We start from the raw sequence: 20,983 nt of genomic DNA on the forward strand, positions 1-20,983 counted from the left end.
ACTTTCATACAAACAACCAAAAAAACCAAACCCAACCAAAAACGTCAAGGTCGCGCATGGCTCTTGCCCAACTTTGAACATTTTCGGACGTTTTGTTTTATTAATTTTTGACCAAATTCTTTGGGCCAATTGGTCAGTGCAGCGTCCCTAAATGGTAACCGGCAAGACGGATTTAACATTGACAGGTGGTAATTGATGGCCCGAGGGTCGTTTGGCCTTCGTTTTCTGTTGCGCTTTGATTAGCAGTCAATTGGCGACTTTGGCTATTTGAAACTATTTTTGGGCACCTTTTGGGGGACAATTTGTGGGAGCTTCTTAGCTACCAATTAGCTGCTAATTGGCCTTAATTGGTTGTAGGAAATGGACTGACTGTAATGGGCATCTTTTATATCGATTTTCTATTAAACCTTTGCATTCAAGATGTTATGCCTATCTCCCATTTTCAGTGATCTCTTTGAGCTCTCTTTCTCATGACGTGAGACTCTATCAATTTGCACAAATTGCATGTTGCATCTTTCATCTTTTTTCTGCGCGTTGCATAATCGACTGCAGCCAGGGGCAGCCGGGGGCACGTTTGGGGGCAGCTGCATAAGCTCTGAAGGCGAATGCGTCAATCTACAGCAGTCTGAGTGGTCTGAGGGGAGCGGTGAGGCAAGTGGAGCTCGTCAATTGGGTCAAAATTGTTTACACTCCGCTGCGCATGCGTCGCCGTTGCCGTTGCCGTCTCGGTTTTGGTTTCAGTTTCAGTCTCGACGTCAGACTCCGTCTCGGCCCCCCTGTCCATAGACTGACGTCTTTATCCAACGAGAAACCCATTCGAAACCGATTCGGAATCCGCCAAAAATCAACCTTTTTAACATTTTTATTTATTTTCTTATTTCTGTGTTTGTTGATCTTTCGGCATTTGTTTGGATCTCAAGGCCGTTCCGTTCAAGATTTCGATGGATTTTGTTGAAATTCCCATGATACATGGCAGATACACCTTTTACGGCGCACCTGTCGCACCTCGAACTGGACCAAGGGAAACCTGATCTGTAGGAAAATTGCTTTCCATGGCGTCAATAACTTCGCTTCGGGGTCAAGACTGTATTTTTATGAAGTCCCATTAAATGTTTATTGAATGTTGACAACTTACTTCAAAAACTTCGATGGCTTATGTCTGAATAGTTGAAGATCTTATGGATATAAACTCAGAGCGAAATCATTTGGTTTTGCGTGAGCTTGGAATTGCCGAAAATAACATATAAGTTTTCGCTTTCAGCACGCACTCTTGCCCAATGCTGTAGTGGGTCAGTCAGGGGTTAGGCTTTACAGCTATTTCCCAACCACAAGCACATCAACAAACAAACAAATGGACATTGAAAAATATTTTGCAATTCGGAATGCAACACAGAAATGATATACAACAAAAAATAAATCACATAAAAATAAACAACAATTGAAGTGATAAAAACAAACACTGAAACTCACTTTCACGCGGCTCGGCTCGCTAATCAAGCGGTCAATCAATCAATCAATTAATTGGGGGGGGGGGGGGGGGGGGANCAAATCGAAAATGGATCTGTAGCACTCGAAAACAACCGAAAACACTATCGAAAACCGATCAATAATACTAGAAATCGCAAAATTATCGTTAAGCTGGTTTATTTTAATTGATTTTTTAATCAAAAACAATTCTATAGCGAAATTGTCGTGGCGCCGCGCTGGAGAAATATTTGTTGGCCGGGCTACCTGGTTACTGGGTTTTGGCGCACGCGAAAGAGAACTAAGCGGCGGCCAAATTGTTTAAACTTAAAAAATAAGCTACACCAAAAAAAATGCTATTTTTTGTACGTAGTTGCCAGCAGCGTCGGCTTCAGCGTCGACATCGGCAGACGCTGGCAGCGCGAGTCGGGGCGGGGCGGCCCGAACCGGACTGCGGCACAGTGGCGTCTATCCAGTCTGAAACAGAACATAAAAAGGCATACCGAGCATTGGGTGGATCAATAGAAACTTGTTCGAATTCAACATAAATTAATAGAAACGTTAATTGTAATCGTAGCTGCCAAAACACTGTTTTATACAGTGCATGAAAAATCTACCCGTGACCAGCTTCAATGTGCTTTTCTCAACTCAGTAATGATGGTCATGCCCACTGTGCCAAGTCGTGCTTCAAAATGCAGGCAGAGACGTAAAGAGCGGCCGACAGCGGGAGAGCAACTCCAAGCCCAAAGCTCTCGTTGAGCGTTGACAGAGTAAGCGCTGCAAACGGCACAAGCTGCAAGTGCTGCAGAGGCAGCGGCTGTAAGAGAGTGCTGCTGCTGCTGCTGCTGCTGCTGCATTGCATAAGAGCCAGCAGCAGAGACAGCAGCAGCAGAGGAGCCGAGAGCTGATCCGACAGCAGCGGAATGGAAACCAAGCAACGCGCAGCGTGTGCATGGCCAGAGATCAGAGTTAAGGGGGCCCGCCCTCAGACGCGCAGTCCGATTTCTTTGGTGTAAGAAAAGCATAACCAAGCATAAAGCTCAGGCATAAGAGTAATTGAAATGTAATATGTACACGGTCGCAAGGTGTCGTTTCGTCTTATGGCTGTCAACGATCGGAGCGATGCACGTAGCTCCCCTCTCGCCAGGGATGGCGGCAGAGCAGACCTTGATCTGCTGGAGGGTCAGAGTTTTTTTTTTTGCATTGCATATTCCATACTAGACAGTCGATTACATGGAAACTAATGGTTAAAAATGTTTAAAAACAGCATTGTATTTACATACCTCGCTGTATGGATGGACACGTTTTCGTTAAGTCTTCCACAACCAGAGACTCACACTATGAGAAGTCGAGTGAGTTATAAACGTCAAACGGCTAACAAATAAACACTGAAACACTTACAAAACGGTCACAAAAAAGAGTAAAGCTAGGGAGGAGTGGAGTGGAATGGAGTGGCGATGAGAGGAGAGGAGAGGAGAGCGAAAGAAACGAAACAAATTGCAGGCGACAAAAACGATTTTGGGTTTTGTGTTGCTTTTGTTGCCTTATGTAATAATCGCACTAATTGAAACGTTTTGTCAGAAGCAACGACTACAAAAACAACGCCAGCGATAACACCATCAAACACAGAGCCAGAGCGCCCCTCCCCAACCCCCCCCTTTACACCCTTTATAACCGGCCACTCTCTTACTGTGATATTTTTGTATTTTCATTTTAATTTTCTGTGATACTGCAAAAATGAAAGAAGTGCCGGACAAAAGATGAGAAAAGAGCCATAATTGAAGGTGAAGCCTTAGATACCCTGCCATGCAAATTCATTAAATTAAGGGTAAATTAAATTAATTTGTAACAGACTGTTTTTTTCAGCCAATTTTAAACTACATTCCAAATTTCAGTCAAATTATTTCACTCATTGCAACACGAAATCTTTGGCAAAGTGCGTGTACAAAAACAATGGAACACAGACGGAGTCGACTGAGTTTGAGGTCCTCGATACATAAATACCCATAAAATAACAAAAACTGAAGAGTTGCTGTAGCCAAAAACTCCTCAAAATAGCAGTAGCCTCTGTTTGGGGTGAGTGTATGCCGAAACAGAGACACATTTTTTGCACAATTTATTTTCGGATAAAACTAAACATTTTTTGATATGTTTATCATGGCGAAAAAACAACGCGAAAAACGAAACCATAAACCCACGGCAACAACAAAAATTATAAACAAACTATACGTAAAAACATTTGCACGCCGGAAATGTGCTCGAAATGTAAGTTTTGGGCTGCGACATTTAAAACCGGAAAAGCAATGGTTTAAATTTATAGAAATGCATAAAAACAATTGCAGTGTGACTGCGACAGGGTGTGTGGATCGACCTGTGGCTGCCCTGTAATTAAAGGGGGGCCGTCCAATATGCCCCTTAATATCCGCTCCAAAGAGAGACATTTTAAATAGACACATTTGGCGGCTGTGGAGCCGAATGGATTCGCATTCTATGGAAGCACAAAAATGTATGTGACTGTATTTGAAAATGAAAGTAAAACAAAGTGCCAGCTGTAGGATTTGCACCATAAATTGTGGGATAAATTCCTTTTCCAATTTACATGTTTTTGCCGCCTTTCCAGGCGCTTGCTTTCGTTCTGCCATCCCTCCATACATATTTTGTGTGATTAATTAAGTAAAGTGTGGACGTAGTCGAGCCGAGTTGAGAGTCGAGGAGTGTGGAGTGTGGAGTGTGAAGTTGGAGAAATGTAAACGAGAGCAAAATTGCACAAAATGGTCTCAATTAAGTTCGTTGATTCGCCTCTGTTCGCCTTCTGTCCCAGACTCACTCTCTCTGTCTGTCTGTTTGTCTGTTTGTCCATCTGTATGGTCTATCTGTCTGTCCCTGCGTCTCTGTGTGTAAACAAATAAATTTTTATTTAATTAAAATACTGAAAATAAAAGTAGCAATTCCCCACACACAGACGCACAGGCGCACAGAAACACGTACACCAATGCCTCCCAGCGACACATTTGCAGATAAACTTTTATGGCATTAAATGCAAAAATGCCGACAGATGCAGATGCAATGCCCGTATGCCCTGCTACAATTTTGGGTGTATGTGTCAGTTGGCTTAGAAGGATTGCATTGGGTCTTCCACCACTACAGAGTATGTCCGTAAATGTACCGAAATATCCATGAGATCTGCAGAGGTTTCTGCCCATTAATGGGTTGCATCAAAACAGTTAGGAGCCAGCAGTTAGCACTCGGAGATCTGCCACGAAGAGTATCTGAAGTTTTGAGTTAAACCCGTAAATAGTCAGTCGGAACCGGGCAAAGCCATTCAATCCCCCTGGTGCGGCCGGCTGGGTCCCTGTGGGTCCTGCATTGTGTATTTGTTTTGGGCATAAATGAAATATGCATAACGTAATATGCAGTTGGTAAAATGTCGGTTTTTGGTATTTGTTAAAGTATTTTGTCGGCCTTTTTCATATTATTGTTATATAACCACCTCTACATCCATTCCCAACACCATGCCTCTTATACCCCCGATATTTTTGCATATTTTAAATATATTAATTTTGCAAAAAAAACCTTGCAACAAAGAAAATAAAAAACACGGTGAGCCAAAGTCGTAAGCAAAAGCAAAATAGAAATGTAAACTTTTTCTGTGCGTTCACTATTTTCGTTAGATTTCAAATTGCATCGCATTGTCCAGCAGAAGCAGCAAGCAATTTTGTATCATTCTTTAGGTGTGCGTTTTGTCGCTTTCATTTTGTTCTTTATATTTTATGCCAAATTTTCATGTCTTTGCTGGAGTGTACATGCGAATTGTGTAGAAGTTTGTAACCCAAAAGAATGCAGCGTGTGCAATCTGTGTAGATATAGTTGTGCTCCGATTGAGTGCGAATTATGTACATCAAATCGTCTGATCACATTGGGTGCGGGTGCGGTAAGGCCAAAGCTCGGAGAGCGCTAACAGTGGGCTGCTAAAGCCAGCAGTCACTAGCTGTTAAAGTCGAGCGGTTACAGTGCGCTGTTAAAGGCAAGCGCTTACAGTGCGCTGCTAAAGCAGAGCGGTCATAAGCTGTTAAATGCGATCGGTTACAGTGCGCTGTTAAAGGCAAGCGGTTACAGTGCGCTTCGTCTCACTAGCTGTAAAAGGAAAGTGTTCATTTGCTGTTAAGCGGGTCTGCTAACAGTGCTGTTTGCTGTTAACAGGGCTGCTAAGCGCTAAAAGCGCTTAAGAGACAGCTCAAGGGAATTAACTAGTGCCCTGTGCCCAGTTTTCTCAAGAATAGTATTTTATTTTATAATATATTATGTTTCATAATGCAATAGAACCTACACCTAGACATACTGTTAGAAAAATACATTTTCTCGGAAAAATTCGACAGTTAATAAGCGCTTTTTAAATTAATGTTAATATTAGTGTTAGTTGGTCAACAATTGAAGACCTAAACACCATGACAGAACCCCAAGGTATTGCCAGGTACGTTCTGTTTGGAATCACTGGCTTCGTTTTCGGTGCTTTCTGCAGCAGGAGGTATCCATCGAGAAGCTATTCAATGCGATCAAGGGGGATCAGCCAATCGCCAGAAGCTACATATATCCGGTGGTTCCTCTTCGGCCTCAGGTATGCGTAGTAACCAGAAACCTGCGCCCTTAGCAGCTGTGGAAGGGCGTGCTGGGGCTGAAGGACAAGATATTGCAGCTGCTGGTTCCAGCTTTTTTTTAAATATTTCTTACCGAAGCCGCTGGAGCCGCTGGATAGGCCGAATCAGTTGGCAAATTGTGCGATCATCGTGTAAGCTTATAGGACATAGAGACACAGACCGGGATGCGCTTCAACAAGGATCTGCAGGTGCCAAAGGTGACTTCAAACAATGTAGTTTCGATTGAATTAAATATATTTTTGAACTATCCACGGGAGTGTATTTAATTGTTGGTGTGCCGAACTGTACTTTGTGTTTGTGTTAAACAAAATGAATAATTTGTGTTAAATAAAATGAAGGCAAATGCTCAGGCTGAGAATAAAATGTGATATTTTATAAAATTTGCATTAAATTGGAGCCTTTCTTTGAATTAGTCCAAAGAATTTGTTGGCCAAAGAAATTATACGTTTTGGTAAGAACTTGCAGAGGGAGAACAGCAGATTTCAAATGCCAGCTAGGGGAGCGAGCCCCATTGAGAACCCCTTTGCCTTCGGTCATTTGCATGGCCACTGTAACGTTGCCCAGGTACATGGGCGCCACAGCACCTTCAGCCGCATGTTGCACACAGTCGTGCAGCACCAGCTTGGCCAGCGGACCAGCAGCCACAGAGCGCCCAATCAGTTTAGTGCCCTCCTGTGGCCAGGCTTTCCAGCAAGCCACAATCTGGATTTTGAGTTTTTCCAGTTGTAGTTTGTTGAATAATTTTGATTCTAAAATGTTCGTCAATGGTGACGAAGCAGTGGCAAGCAGTGGCAAGCAGTGTGCTACCAGCTACGACTAGTCTCGTTCCTGTTATCGAGTGACAGTTTATGTTCCTGTCACAATATCAGGCAGGCAGGCAGGCAGGCAGGCACACAGTCAGTAACGTTTCAGCTTGTGTACGAGACACATCGAATATATTTTCTCGGAAAATATTTGCTTAACATTAAGGCTAAGCTAGAAGGTAAATATTTAACATAAATTAAATTAAATTATAATTAATAACGCTTACTGTGCAGGCACATACCGTTGCCACATCCTCAGTGTGCAAGCGGGGAGTCAAGATCAAGGTAATTACTACTACTAAAAATTGTTAACGCCATCGACTATCCCATCCCATTTGCAACTAGACAAAATGACTGTGCCAGATGATAATGATCCGCGCTATGCACCATTGTACGAGATTCTCACTGGCTTGCCCGCACGCGTCGAGGTCAATGCGGAGAGCGTTGGCCTGGGCTACCTAAACATTTTGCCATATTTTGGCGAAATGATTCAAATTTGCTTGGTCAGCAAGGGCGGCAACTGGGGCAAGCTTGTGGGAAAATTGGAAATGCTGACACCCAACGGAGATGTTATTCTGACCCAATGCAGCAAGTTGCTCTGCTCCTATACATCCTCGGAGCGTAAGCTCCCCTTGGGCATCGTCAAGGTTCCAGGTGCTCACATTAAGGCCGTCTACTGGAAGTCTTCAAATAAGCCTCAGTCATCGGCTGGCTCGCAGCAGCTCCAGTAACCAGTTCAAATTATCTAATATAAGTTATAGCTTTTGGTTTTCTTTTGTGCAATTAAAAATGTTCGGCTCGACTCTTAGTTTTTCCCATGCCCAATGCCAGCCTGTGTGCCAGAGGCGCTTCCAGTGACCAACTGTTGCTTTGCCACCCACTTCCACGCGCTGCCAAACTCACCACACACTCGGCGTACTCACCACAGGACCCAATCGCAGTGGCCACGAAGCCAGCTCGGGACTCAGTCGCTCGGCGCTCGCCAAGCAGCCACAAACGGGCGGTAGATTCGTTTGCTTCCCGACTGGCATTTATGTCATGGAACCCCAGAGGGTGCGCTAGTGTGGCGGCAGCCTGGTTGGGTGGTGGGGGTTGGGGGTGGTTAGTTCATAACAATGAAAATATAATTTTAGGGCCTAGTAAAAATCCATGGCCATGGATAAAAATGTTCGTTACGCTTCCGCACGCTGACTTTTCTTTACAATTTCCAAACTCCCAGGAGCATAAAAAATTGCCAAAAAACATATACATATACACACACACGTATGTGCGAGTGTGTGTGTGTGTGCATAGTTTCGCTGGCCACACAGTATATTTTTTTTATTATTAGAATAGCAAACCCCTTCCCTGGCACTATGGTTGCGGAACGGAAAAACTATGAAAATGAAAATGATATTGGAGGCAAGTCAAATTTAATTTCACGCTTTGCTTAACCACGCGAGGCAGGGGTGCAAAAAGGAGTCGTAATAAAATGAATTTCTAATAAATAAGAACAGAGCAAAAGGGCGAGGGGGAGACCGAGGAGTCTCTTGGGTGGCCAGCAACTGATTTGAACTGAAGGATGATCTTGTCCTGTCTTTGAGTACCACACATATTTTGTTGGATCTTTAATGCAGAATATTTTGCACGATGCTCCACACAAAAATCACTCACTCTCGGCATGGCCCAGGATAGTTTTGGTGCCCCTGCCCCCCCTCCCCACCGAAAGTAGAACTGTTTCGGAAGTGTTTTGGCCCAGCGAAAGCGAAAGTGCCAGATGAAAGTGAAACTAATTTTTATTTATGGGCGGCACAAGTCGAGCTCTGAGGAAGCGTAAGTGCTGCGGCAGGAGCAGGGGCCTAACACAAAATTGCCCGGCATTATGGCAAGCAAATTGCAAAAACACAAAGACACGAGCCGAAAGGGCAACAGAAAGGGGAGGTAGAGGTAGAGGTAGAGGAGTAGAGAGACACACACACACACATGTAGCCGAAGCGTGGCTATAAACAATGAAATTTGTTGCTCACTTTTATGAGTTCCTTCCCTCAAAGAGCCCCAAAGCAGCAGCAGCAGCAGCAGCAGCAGGAGCAACGGCAGGAGGCAGCAGGCAGCATTCGGTTGTGGGGCAGACGGCGGTGTTGCAAGCACAGGGGTGGCAGGGGCAGTGGCAGTGACAGTGGCACAGCATCAACATACTACACTGCCTGTCCTGTTTGGCTGTTGAGTCCTTTTAGCCAATTTTAGTGTCTTACAATTTTCCGCATTGTCTCCGTTTTTGTGCTTATCCGCTATATGCCCTTTCCCACCCCCATCCCAGCCCATCCCATTCCCCTTCCAACCGTACACACACACACACAGGCACACACCCCTTTCCACCTTTCTCCTTTCTCTCGTTTGGCCACTTTCACGCCACTGTCATTGCTAAGCTTAAGTTGTTGGAGCATTTTTGTTGGCTGCTGTTGGCTGTTATCCCTGCTTGTTGTTTGGTTAAAAGCATCCTTAGAGCTAGGACACATCAACTGGCAGGACACACCACACACAACACTCACAGCAGGAGCGAGAGATGGCTGGCAAAAGAGATGGCAATGCATGTAAGCGATTTAGAGATGAACACTCCAGGAAGGACCTTCGGCTTCTACCATTAAAAATCAGCATCGAAATTATGTTTGCAATTCTGTGAATGCAATTCAACACATCTTTACACTTCTTGTTGTATTCTTATCGGTTTCACGAACTCATCGATAGTCACTTCGATTGTCCGCAGGAGATGCCCAAGCATCGTGTTTTCCTTTTCCTTTTTTCCATGCAGCGTTTTTGGTGCTTCCATTTAGAATCATTTCCCTGGCTACCTTAGTCGTAATCTGCTGCGTTTAGTTTATTGCTAGCCATTTGTTAAGGCCAAGAAGAGTGCTGTCAAACAGAGAGAGAGAGAGGGAGAGAGATGGGTGGCAGATAGAGTTTATGAGGCGCTTTGCTTAAAAGTTATTCACTAAATTGTATGCGCTGGAAATGGAATGCTCGAATGCCGCTCGCCCTGAGCCTCTCTCTCTGTCTCTCTAGCGCGGAAATTTAATCACCTCGAGTGCAGAAAGAAGAGCGCAGCAGGGAGATAAAGAGAGATGAACAGAGATGGAGAGAGAGAGAGTGAGAGTGAGCAGAAGGTCAGGTGTCCAACTGGTCAGGCTGGCAGCTGCCTTTTGGCGCGGCCAAATGATAATTCAGGCAAAAGCTGCAACACAATATTTTAGTGTCGCAGCAAACAGCAAAATGGTTGCTGCCACAACGGAATGGATGTTGCTGCTGCCACACAGAGAGCGGCACAGAGGAATGAATGGATGGATGGATGTTACCCCAGAGGCATATACATAAAGGGAGGCACAATTGTGTGTGAGTGTCAAATGCCAAGTCGATCAAGTGCTAGGGTCTCCAGGTTATCGCTTGCAACGCACCGCCTAGATCTCGCCCCTCGGTTTGGAGTAGCACATGCTGCATGTAAGTGTGGTTAAGAGGTATGCATCTGCCCCATAACTTGTGTCAAGCGCCGTCCGGCCACAGAGGAGACACAGAGAGTGCGAGAGGGCTTCACGCGGCAATGTTGCTGCCACTGGCCCATGATGGTCGACTGGGGAATGCAGCGCCACAAGAGCAAGCGAGCGAGATACGACCAGAAGAAAAAACGAGTTGAACAGAGGCCGAAAGACACAGCCGCAGAGCCACAGCCACAGAGGCTCCACTGAGCGTTGCATACTTTTGGGCGCTGCTCAAGAAAATTCAACAAAATAAATAAATAATAAATAAATTCAATATTTCAATATTTATCTAAATCTACATAAATTAATAAAATACAACATATATTTTTTAATATTTTGACAAACTTTCGACTATTTCTCTCTATTTATTTAATTTTTTTTGGCTGTGTAGCTGGCCGACTTGCTGACTTGACCAAGTTTTTAGCAGCCTTCTGCCTGCTGCCTGCGACTGGCCGTTGCCATTTTTTGTGTCTGTTTTGGCGGATATGCGCTCTTAGCGAAAATTGCATTTGGCCAAATGAGTGCAGTGGATGGAGGCGAGCAGAGAGCGGAGTAGAAGCCCTAAGGAGTCATGGAGCGACAAAAAAACAAAATCCAAGACGACTCTTAATATTTCATCTTTCATGCTCATTTGCACTTATGGAAAGAGTCGCTCCCAGGACAGACAGTGGCAGAGGGTGAGTTGCCAGTGGGTTGGCAGTGCGTGGTTGCCGGGCTTGTGGGGCGCTGTGTGGGAGAACAATGAAGGCGGCCACACGGCGTGTAATCAAAAGAAAACGTTGCCGCAAGCTGCAGCCGGCCAGTGTTGTCTCACACACACACACACACACACACACACGCGCTCTCTCTGTTTCACCTTCTTGTTGGCAACATTGATGACGTCTTTGGATGGTGCACGGTGCACGGTGCACGGATGGGGCACCTGCTGCGAGTTATTTACAGCCACTGGAGGGCATTCGAAGCCAGGACAAGAGGAGCAGCAGTCCGGAGCAGCACACCTAGAGCTCAGGACCTGCTCGTCCTTGTACAGGCTATTACACATTGCCGGAAGCATTTGAATGTGTTTATGTGTAAGCGTCTATCGTATCGCTCAGCCGCCCCGTGGCTACCCCCCCCCCACCCAACCATTCGACCACCGAAACGACCGAGCGACCGACCAACAGCAACTAAAATGTTTCCGTTATTAAGCTAAAGAAACACTTAACTTTTGCACAAGGATCGGCAGGAGCAAGAGCAGCAGTAGCAGCAGGACGACGTCGACGCCAGGTGCAATGAATATGCACAGTCAGAGCGAAAGAGCGAGGCAGCAGCAGAGGCAGAGAGGGTGAGAGAAGCAAGGAAGTAAGGGAATGAGCCATTGAGAACACGAAACTTTTGAGGTGTTTAAAACGTTAATTTGCTTTAGATTTTAGCCCCCCTCTTTCGCACTCTCTCTCTCGCTCGCTCTTTGGCCGCTGCCTCTCTTAGAGTGTGTGTGTGTGTGTGTTAGGGTGTGTGTTTGTGAATGATTTTCGCATTAACGCTTGCCACTTTGTTGGTTCGAGTCAAGAGTAGAAAAAATGACTGCTTGTTCTATGCTCCAGCCACCACCTCACCTTCTGGCTGCTCTCTTTTTTTTATGCTCTCCTTTTTGTTTGCTATTCGTGTCTGCACCCGAGCCGATGACTGCCAACTTGTTCCGAAATTAAGCACCACACACACAAACATTGCCATTACCTTGGGTGCGCGAATTTGCCTCAAAAACTGTACACAACAAATTAAGTTACAAATTCACTTGAAAACTAACTTCAAAATGGGCTTGTTTGATGCCTGAAAAAATAGTTTAAAATGTGCACAACAATTGCTGCTTCAACTTTTCTATTTAGGTTTAAAATTTAACATTAAAATTAACATTAAAACGTTGAAAGTATCATGAAATATTTAACTAAATTCATTGTTGAAGATCTTTCAAAAATTGCTGAAACTAAACACTTATTTTGTTCGTGAATATTTAGAGCACTGCCGGCGGACTCTTTGCCTTAGATAGTTGTTATTCCAACTAAATAAACTCCAAAAATCATGCCTTCCAGTTTTTAAATTTCTGTGTGATATCCGTCGACTTCTTTAAGCAGCATTTATCACAATACAAAAAATAAATAAAAATAGCGCTTGAATTTCCATTGCCACTATCTTCCCAACAAGCTAACAAACATACAAACAGGTTGTATGAATATCTCTTTCCCTTTATTCATTTCAAGAGCTACACATTCTCTGACTCTCTTTTTACCATCTCCCCGCACTCCCTCTTCCGACTCTCTTTGTCTGCCTCTTGAAATGTTTTGTGAGAATCAACTTTCATAATTAAATGGCAAGTCCGAACCACCTATTAGAAGTGGCCCTGTGTGTGCCACCTCTTGGCCCCGACACCATCATGGCACACGATTTCCCTGCCCCGTTCGCCGATTGCCGCCTGCCGCTTGCCGCTTGCCCGTGGCGCGTCCCTCGTCCCGCACATGCATGCATAAAACAATTTAACACTTAACGTGGCCAGGAGCTGAAATAAAAAGCGCATAACTCATGCGAGAAGTCGACGGGGCAGCAGCGACGACGGCGCCATAAATTTCAAAAACAGCTACAAAACAGGAAGCAGCCGGCAGAGCAACAACAAGCGTCAGAGTAGGAGGAGAAGTAACAGGAACAAGAGGGAGCCAGAGGAATGGCCAGAGGAGCAGCAGCAGCAGCAGCAGCAGCAGCAGTAGCAGTAGCAGTGGAACACTGGAGGAGCAGTGCAGCCGGAGGAACAGGAACTGTAGGAGCAACAAGAACAAGAACAACTCGAGTGGAATGTACAACGGAAAATGTCGGAGGAGACTGAAGCCAGACAGGGAACAGGGACTGAACCACGTTCAAAAGAGAATAAGGGTAAGTCACTCACCAAAATTAAACACGAAATTGTAAGTGGAGACCTTACCTTCATTGCATCACATACCCTGCCGATATGGAACGGTCGTGGTTGTGGTGTAGTGGGGGGAGCGGGGGTAGAATCTGGCCAGCAATGGACTGCAAAAATATTAACTACCTTTTAGCGCAAAAAGCGGGCCAAGCTGACGTCAAGTTTTGTAGAAAATTATGTTTTACAATGCGAAAATTGAATTTCAGTTTATTGTTTTTCGTTTCGTTTCGTTTCTCGTTGCTGTTGCTGTTGCTCCTTCGCTTCGTTTCGCTTTTTCTCATTTTTGTTTTACGATTAACTGTTAAATGCAGCCCCGACTTCTGCGTGTATCGTACGTGTGTGTGCACCCCACCCACCGACTGCAAGTCAACGACTTGGGCCACGTGTGTGGGCGAATGGATGGAAGTTTTTCGTTTTTGCAAACATGCAATTCAGAATAAAAGCAAAATTTGGAGCCTGCCAAATTGAACGGAAATATTTACGGCGCAGCGACGTGGGGGGTTGGCAGTAAGAAACGATGGCAGAGCAGGTAGCCCAGGCAGCGAAGTCATTCAGTCCTCCACCTGAAAGTGGCGTACAGAGATCTCTTATTGGATAATCGCATGCTTTAACACTAGAAGAGAGCGAGCGAGGGCAAGCACGAAGAGAGCGAACGTGGAGAAATACGAAGAGAGCGAGCGTGGGGAAACACGAAGAGAGCAAACGTGGAGAAATACGAAGAGAGCGAGCGTGTGGAAACACGAAGAGAGCAAGCGTGGGGAAACACGAAGAAAGCGAACGTGGAGAAATACGAAGAGAGCGAGCGTGGGGAAACACGAAGAGAGCGAAAGTGGCCACACAGAAGACTCTCTTGCAGACGGACGTCTTGTAGATCGTTTGACATATGACTTGTAGGAGTGCTTGCACAGCCAAGGCTTAACGGTTACTTGAGAGCGTTCCGCTGCTTTTTCTACTCTCTTCATTGGCCATGACTCAACGCTCTTCGCGGCTCTGCCTGCGGGTGCTCTCTTTCATTTACGTGCATCGGCTCTCTACACTTTCAGCGCTCTTTACATACTTTTGGGCTGGAAATATGTATATATTTGCCTGAAGAACATAACACTAACAAAAAAAATAAATTAAACACTAGGAACTACTACGGCCACCGACACAGATCTCGCTGTCGACTCCGCTCACGACTGCGACTGGCGCCCCGCCGCCAACCGCTAGACCAGAGGCGCAGCATCAGGCGGCCACCCTTCCCCTTGCCCTTCCCCGTTTGGCCAGCGGTGGAGGAGTCTACCTGCCGACCGACGCCGCTCAGCCAACCATCCCGACGCCGCTGAACATACGGCTGCGTCGAGCCTGTCTTGAAGTAGAAACTGCCCTGGGCCCTGCGCTGCGAGTGGATGCCGAAGCGGGCCCGTCGATTCTGGTCGCAATATCCGGCGGCAAACTCCCGATAGCTGCCGCACTCGTAGCCCACGAATGGGTACTGTGGGTCCATCGACTGCCTGAAGAAGATGGCGGCTGCTGAATGGCTGCAGGCAATGGGATCTAAAAATAAGAAGGGGAAGGCAGTCAGCTGGGTGTCCAAGGGGTTCGGTAGAGATCTACTTCATCCACTCCACTACACTCACTTGTGTTCTGCATGTCGCGGAGATTCGCAAACATCTTGCAGTTGGTCTGCGGTGCGCGGCCACCATTGGGATAGAAGTCGGCGTGCCCGCACTTGAGGCTCGTGCCCAGCGAACCGCCGGAGGTGTGCAGCACCTGAACGAACTGGGCATCGCTCGGGTCCAGGCGGTACTTGGGCGAGACCTCGGCGGGCAGCGAGAACAGCGGCCCGGCCGGGTCCAGCCCGATGATCTGCTCCACCTGGCCCTCGAGCACCGCTCCGGCATAGCCGGCGGCATGGGCGCCCAGACTGTAGCCGGCCAGGGTGACGTTGCTGCGATGGAATTGGTTGGGACGCAGCTCCTCCAGGGCCATGATGATGCCGGCCACCGTGAGGCCCACATCGAAGATGGACATGGAAGCGCTCTTATAGTCGTTCTGCGACAAGTTGCCCCAGTCCACGACGCACACGTTGTAGCTGGCATCAAACAGGGTCCACGCTGCGGGGGTGAAAGAGAAGCAGAATGAGCGAGTCTCAGTAGAGTCGAAGGCCTTACTCAGCAGCAGCTCCTGCACCCAGTCCTTGCTGCCCTTGTCGTTCCAGCCATGCAGAAAGAGGGCCAGCTTCTTGTTGGCATCCAGCTGTCGAAACCCCCGAAGATCGCCCAGCTGCAGCAGGAAGTGCACCTCGTTGCCAAAGTCACTGTCCGAACTGGAAGGAAAGTCAATGAAGTCATCGATCTCTCGCTTTGTGCCTTGTGCTCCTGCGTCTTACATGGTGCGACACTCAAAGACAATGCCATGATTGAGATGTGCCCGCTCGAGACTGTTCCTGAGCATGGTCTCCTGCAGATAGCGAAAGGTCTTCATCATGATGCTGTGACGGTGCAGGCCCTGCACGGCAGTGCCATTGCCGAGCAGCAGCAGTCCGGCAAAGAGCAGCAGCAGAGCACCACCGGGCAAGGTCTGCCGGCGGGACACGTGACTGCCAGGCATGCAATACAAAATATCAATAAGAAAACACAAAGCCCGAAAGAGCGCGCGAGAGAGAGAGGAGAGAGACCGCTTGGCTTGCCACTTGGCTGGCTACTGAAGACACCGAGCAGCCAGCAGCCAGCAGCCAGAAGCCAGAAGCCAGCAGAGCCACCAACCAACCGACCGATCATCAAACTGTTTGATGATTATGATCATCCCATACCATTCCATCCCGCCGCCTGATGCCGATGCTCATGCTGGTGACCCTCGGTGGCAGCTACGTTCTTGGTTCGCTTTTGTGTGTTTGCACAAGTGAAAGTACAACAAGAAAGATGCGACGCTGCGTTTTAGTGGGTCGAAGCGATAGATACACTAACTGAAGGCACAACCCAAACGTTGGGCATCAGCAGCACAGCTCTTCGAACTCGACTTTGAGCTCGATTTCGATTTCCTTCGGGTCCACAGCCACACGCTCCATTGATCTTGACATAGAAGCAAAAAACGGTAGCTTCACAACAATTTTGACTTGTCATGGCTGTTATTTGGGTCTCTCAGTTTCGAGTTCTGTTACCGCTCTCGTCTGTATTTCTCTTTCTAGCTGTCTGTTGATTGTTTACAGCTGGGCAAACGGCAAACAGAAATCGATAATAAAACCCGCAAGTCAGTACGAGGCAACACACACACACACACTTTACACCGCTTCCCCTCCATCGCTCGATCGTATAATATACTATATAAATCGTGTATTCTATCTTATTAGTGGCACCCATAAACTAGGCGCTTTCAAAAGGCACTGCGAGAAAAATCAATGCACATCTTTGTTGGGTAAACAATTTGGAATTTCAAAAGTATTGTCTAAAAAATGTCCAATAAAAATGTCGAAAAATTAACATAGCCAAAGCGATGCTCACAGTACATAAAACCCAAAATCAAATCAAATAACTTACAAACTTGGACCCAAGACGCTTTTTTATGTGGCGCCCATAAAAAATGTTCAGCTTACAGCAGATAAACCATAAAATCATCTATTTTTTTGTTTGTTTATCAACTTCTGCCGCTAGCGCTCTCTCTCTCTCTCTCTCTCTATCTCTCTGCTGCTCTAGTGCAAAGCTTTCTAACCCAAAATGTGTTGAAAGCGCAGACAAAGAGTAGAGACAAAATGTAGGGAAGAGTAGGAAGAAAGAGCGTGGCTTACGCTAATGATGGCTAAGTAAAGTGCCAAATGAATTTCGTTTTCGAAACAGAAGCCCCCGAAACAGCCCCACTCCGATCTACGGTTTTTTCTGGACTCTTCTCTGTTTTGGCAGTCCATCAATTTGCATATCTATCTGTAAGTATCTTTATCTGTATCTGTATCTGTATCTGTAACTTTGTGTGTGGCTCTATCTGTCTATTTTGGTTTTTCTTGTCTTTGGCCTGGCCTCAATGTCAACTTAATGTTCGGCAAGAATTTCGATATCAATCGAGTGGCAACGTAAAAGAGAGATAGAGACAGAGAGAGAGAGAGCAGTGTTGCTGTAAAGATATTTCGACTGGAATTTATCTCGAAATAGTAGTAGAGAACGCGAAATGGAATGGCACTTAGTCAGCGTTTTAGTAGTAGTAGTTTTGGGTGTTGTTAATGCACCCAAATAGCTACAAATATTCAAGATTTGAGTACGCTGATTCTGGCAAATATTGAAAATATCGTGAGAATATTAGTATAACTGGCGTTGGTCTTTTCATTTAGGGGAAATTTGTGCAGCAAAGCAACGTTCACGCTTATTTCTTGTTGTCTACATATGTCGGACATCGAGTCGTTAGATCAGCTCGAAGCTGCTATATAAATTATATCATTTTTAAAAGCACAATCAAGTCAAAGCCAAATTTAGCTGCATGCAAGACTTGTTGCATACTTAAAGGCGGACGGCGCACTCTTTAAGCCATTTTGTTGTGACAATCGAGTGTGCATTACGCATACGCCGCATGGCGCGGCTGCTGCTGCGGGATTCATTAAATGTTATAAACTCATTAAGGCCCTTTTTGTCTACGCGAAGAATATGGGTGGTATCGGTGGTGCGCGTTTCTAGTGTGGGGGTTTTGCTGTAATAACCGCAGAGCATCTGCGAGGCCACAGACAAAACCCCCACAAAAGCATATACCTACTGTATCTGTATGTACATAGCGCCAACAGGCACACAATCGCAGCCACTAATACACACACACACACACACAGACAGATACTCACACTTACACAAATGGAAATCTTTGTGCAGAATTAATTAAGTAAACAATACGAAAATTGTGGAAATCGCTTTGAATGCGTCCCCAAATGCGCTACAAACACACCGATACGTAGCCACACAGGCACACACCCGTACACACACACACACACACACACACACACATGAAGAAGTTATTGCCAGCAGCTGTTGTTGTTGTTACACATTATTATTATGATGCTGCTTAATAGGCAAACGAGTGTAGCCGAAAGGATAGGGGTAGGGATAGGGGTGGTGTGGTGTGGCGTGGCATGGGGGGATCCCTATTCTCCCCGCCCCATTGTCTGTGCCAACAATTAAGCTGTACTTTTGCCTTAATGATAGAGAGACACATGAAGAAAATGGCCAGAACAAAAGGCGCGCGGCGAGCAGGCAGCTCTCAAGAAATGCCAAAAGAATGGAAAAGAGAGACGAGAACATAAAGGAAACGAGAAGGAAAAGCGAAAGCAAAGGCAAAAGCAAAAGTAGCAGGAAAAACTTTTGATCATTCATGAATAATAAATTGCGAGTGAGGGAGGGATGGCGAGTAAGCCTCATAATTAATTCATAATTGTTTTGCCAGCGATTTGTGGCATGAATGCTCAGTGTCTGGTGTACTCTTTATGATCGCAGGCATCAGATACAGATACTTCTATCCGTATCTTTAGCATAGTGCGACGCCTACTCATAGACTCAAGCCACTCTAGCCAGACCAGTACGCCCACTGCATTGAGTGGAGTTCAGGGTTCACATGTCACAGGCGTGGCACTGACTGCGAATTCTTGCGATTGCCAGTGCTTCAAGAAGAAGGCGTACGATAGGGCGTGGCTGCAGCATTGACTTTCGATTTGTGGCTGCTGCCACTGCTGCTGCTGATGCTGTTGTTTCTGAGGGAAACTATTTTACCGCTCAATTGATTTTGCAATTTATTTGCGCGCATTATGCGAACAGCAGGCAAGGGAATGAGGTAGGGAAAAAGGGAAATAAAGCACACACAAACAGCCACACACACACGTGTCCTGGCTACGGATACACTTTACAGCCAAAAGGGGGTTGGCATTTTCAATTCTATTTACTCCCAATAATCATCATCAATGTCAGTTTCGCTGGCACTAAAAATAAAAATAAAACTAAACCAAGCAAACAATTTTTGTGCCCTCTCTCGGTTGATGTTGATGTTGCTGTTACTGTTGCTGTTGCTGTTGCTGTTTTCTCTTTCTGTTTTGTGTGAAACGTCAACAGGATCACTGGCAGCATTGGCAGCTCTGAACACACAACAATGCTGCCAAGGGCGAGGGGTGTGGGCGCAAGCGGCAGAAACGGCAAACAGGAGACAAACGCATTGAGGGTTTGATGTTTATATCGATTGCTGGCAATTTCGTGAATTACAACAGACAAACACTTGCCAGAAAAGCAAAAAGGGAGAGCAGGAGCGAGAGAGGGGACAAGAGAAACAGAAAAAAACGACACACCATTCAGTTATGTTCGCATGGGGGGGGAACACACTTGAGACACGTCGTCAGCGACGTGAGCATGTTGCTCCATACCATGCCTCACCATCGCTGCACATTGTTGTTGTCTCTGCTGTCTCTGCTGTCTCTGTTGTTGTTGTTGTTGTTGAAACTACCGTTGTTGCCATGTCGCTGGCGTTTGTTGAATTGCTGCCTCCATTGCTGTTTGTGGAGTGGTTTCGCAGGACAAGTAGCGTCGGGGTCACCAATTCAGCAGTCACCAGTCAGCCAGCCAGTCACACAATATACTCGCTTACTCTCACTCTCTCTCTCTCTCTCTCTCTCTCTCTCTCTCTCTGTCTGTCTCTATCAACGTGAGCATCAACGTTACTGTCACAGATACACAGGCACGCGCACAGACGTTGGGATGGGGAGACAGTTAGAGCGACACAGCGACATAGAAGACACAAACAGCGACACACACATAGCGGCACGATAATCACAATACGTCGCGTACAGGCGACAAAGGTGCATTGCTTGCCCCAAAGATCGAGCGTGAAGTACGCAGAGATTTCATCGCTTTCGACCAATTTTGTCGCCTGTTGCATGCCGCGTGACTGCTGCTGCTGCTGCTACTGCTGCTGCTACTGCTATTGCGATTTTCCATGCCTGATGCCTCGCTGGATACCTGACTCCTTCCTCCTTCACTACGCTCCCCAGCCCCTGCCCCAGCTCTAGTTCGCGAAAGGGAAAAACTAAAACAACAAATTACGCTAAATCAGTTTTTGTTCTAGCTTGTGTGTATGTCCTTTGCCCTTATTCCTCTCGTTGTCCCCTGTCGTTCTTGTTGTTGACTTTTTTTGTCATCTTTATGCTGACGCAAGAAAGTGTTGCATACTTTTCGGGTTGGAATTCGTTTTTATGCGCACGTTTCACGTGGCAGCCAGCAGAGAGTCCCGTTATGTGCTTGATTGAAGTTTGTCTCAGCTTCCGTTTCCGTTTGCCCGCCCGCTCTCTCCATCTCTCTCCATCTCTCTCTCTCTCTCTCTCTTAAAGTGTGTGGAAAAGCATTGAAAATTATAATCTATACCCTCCAAAATATTCCCTAACAAAAATAAGGAATCCTGCACAGCTGATGTGTGTGTGTGTGTGTGTGTGCAGTGTGCGGCACATTATGATTGCTTACATCATAAAGAGTATTTTGTGGCAGAGTCTGGGGGCAGCTTAGCGACAAATCCGCTTGTCGCGTACACACACACACACACACACAAACAAATGTAGATACAAATAAAAATTAACAACAACAACAACAACTGACACTATAAACATGGCGGACAAACGCCGCGCCGTTACCCCCT

At 46.1% G+C, this 20,983-nt stretch overlaps 2 protein-coding genes and 1 long non-coding RNA gene across 3 annotated transcripts; 1 reads left to right on the plus strand and 2 right to left on the minus strand.

The window, feature by feature from the left end:
• Window positions 1–5,729: 5,729 nt before the first annotated feature.
• On the minus strand, window positions 5,730–6,413 carry LOC117581182. Its single transcript, XR_004573633.1, has 2 exons — window positions 6,193–6,413; window positions 5,730–6,136 (listed from the first exon to the last, which is right to left on the minus strand). It is a non-coding gene; the product is annotated as an uncharacterized LOC117581182 (long non-coding RNA).
• Window positions 6,414–7,008: 595 nt separating this feature from the next.
• On the plus strand, window positions 7,009–7,724 carry LOC117580990. The gene is made up of 3 exons (XM_034267787.1): window positions 7,009–7,101; window positions 7,157–7,207; window positions 7,268–7,724. The coding sequence occupies exon 3, from the start codon at window positions 7,273–7,275 to the stop codon at window positions 7,651–7,653; it is 381 nt and encodes a 126-aa protein (XP_034123678.1). The 5' UTR covers window positions 7,009–7,101; window positions 7,157–7,207; window positions 7,268–7,272; the 3' UTR covers window positions 7,654–7,724.
• A 6,731-nt stretch (window positions 7,725–14,455) lies between these two features.
• Window positions 14,456–16,052, minus strand: LOC117580904 (pancreatic triacylglycerol lipase). The gene is made up of 4 exons (XM_034267665.1): window positions 15,735–16,052; window positions 15,517–15,671; window positions 14,983–15,459; window positions 14,456–14,899 (listed from the first exon to the last, which is right to left on the minus strand). The coding sequence occupies exons 1-4, from the start codon at window positions 15,953–15,955 to the stop codon at window positions 14,499–14,501; spliced, it is 1,254 nt and encodes a 417-aa protein (XP_034123556.1). The 5' UTR covers window positions 15,956–16,052; the 3' UTR covers window positions 14,456–14,498.
• Between the last annotated feature and the right edge of the window lie 4,931 nt (window positions 16,053–20,983).

The sequence above is a fragment of the Drosophila guanche genome, unplaced genomic scaffold (assembly GCF_900245975.1).
Source record: "Drosophila guanche unplaced genomic scaffold, DGUA_6, whole genome shotgun sequence".
NCBI classification, from domain to species: Eukaryota; Metazoa; Arthropoda; class Insecta; order Diptera; family Drosophilidae; genus Drosophila; species Drosophila guanche.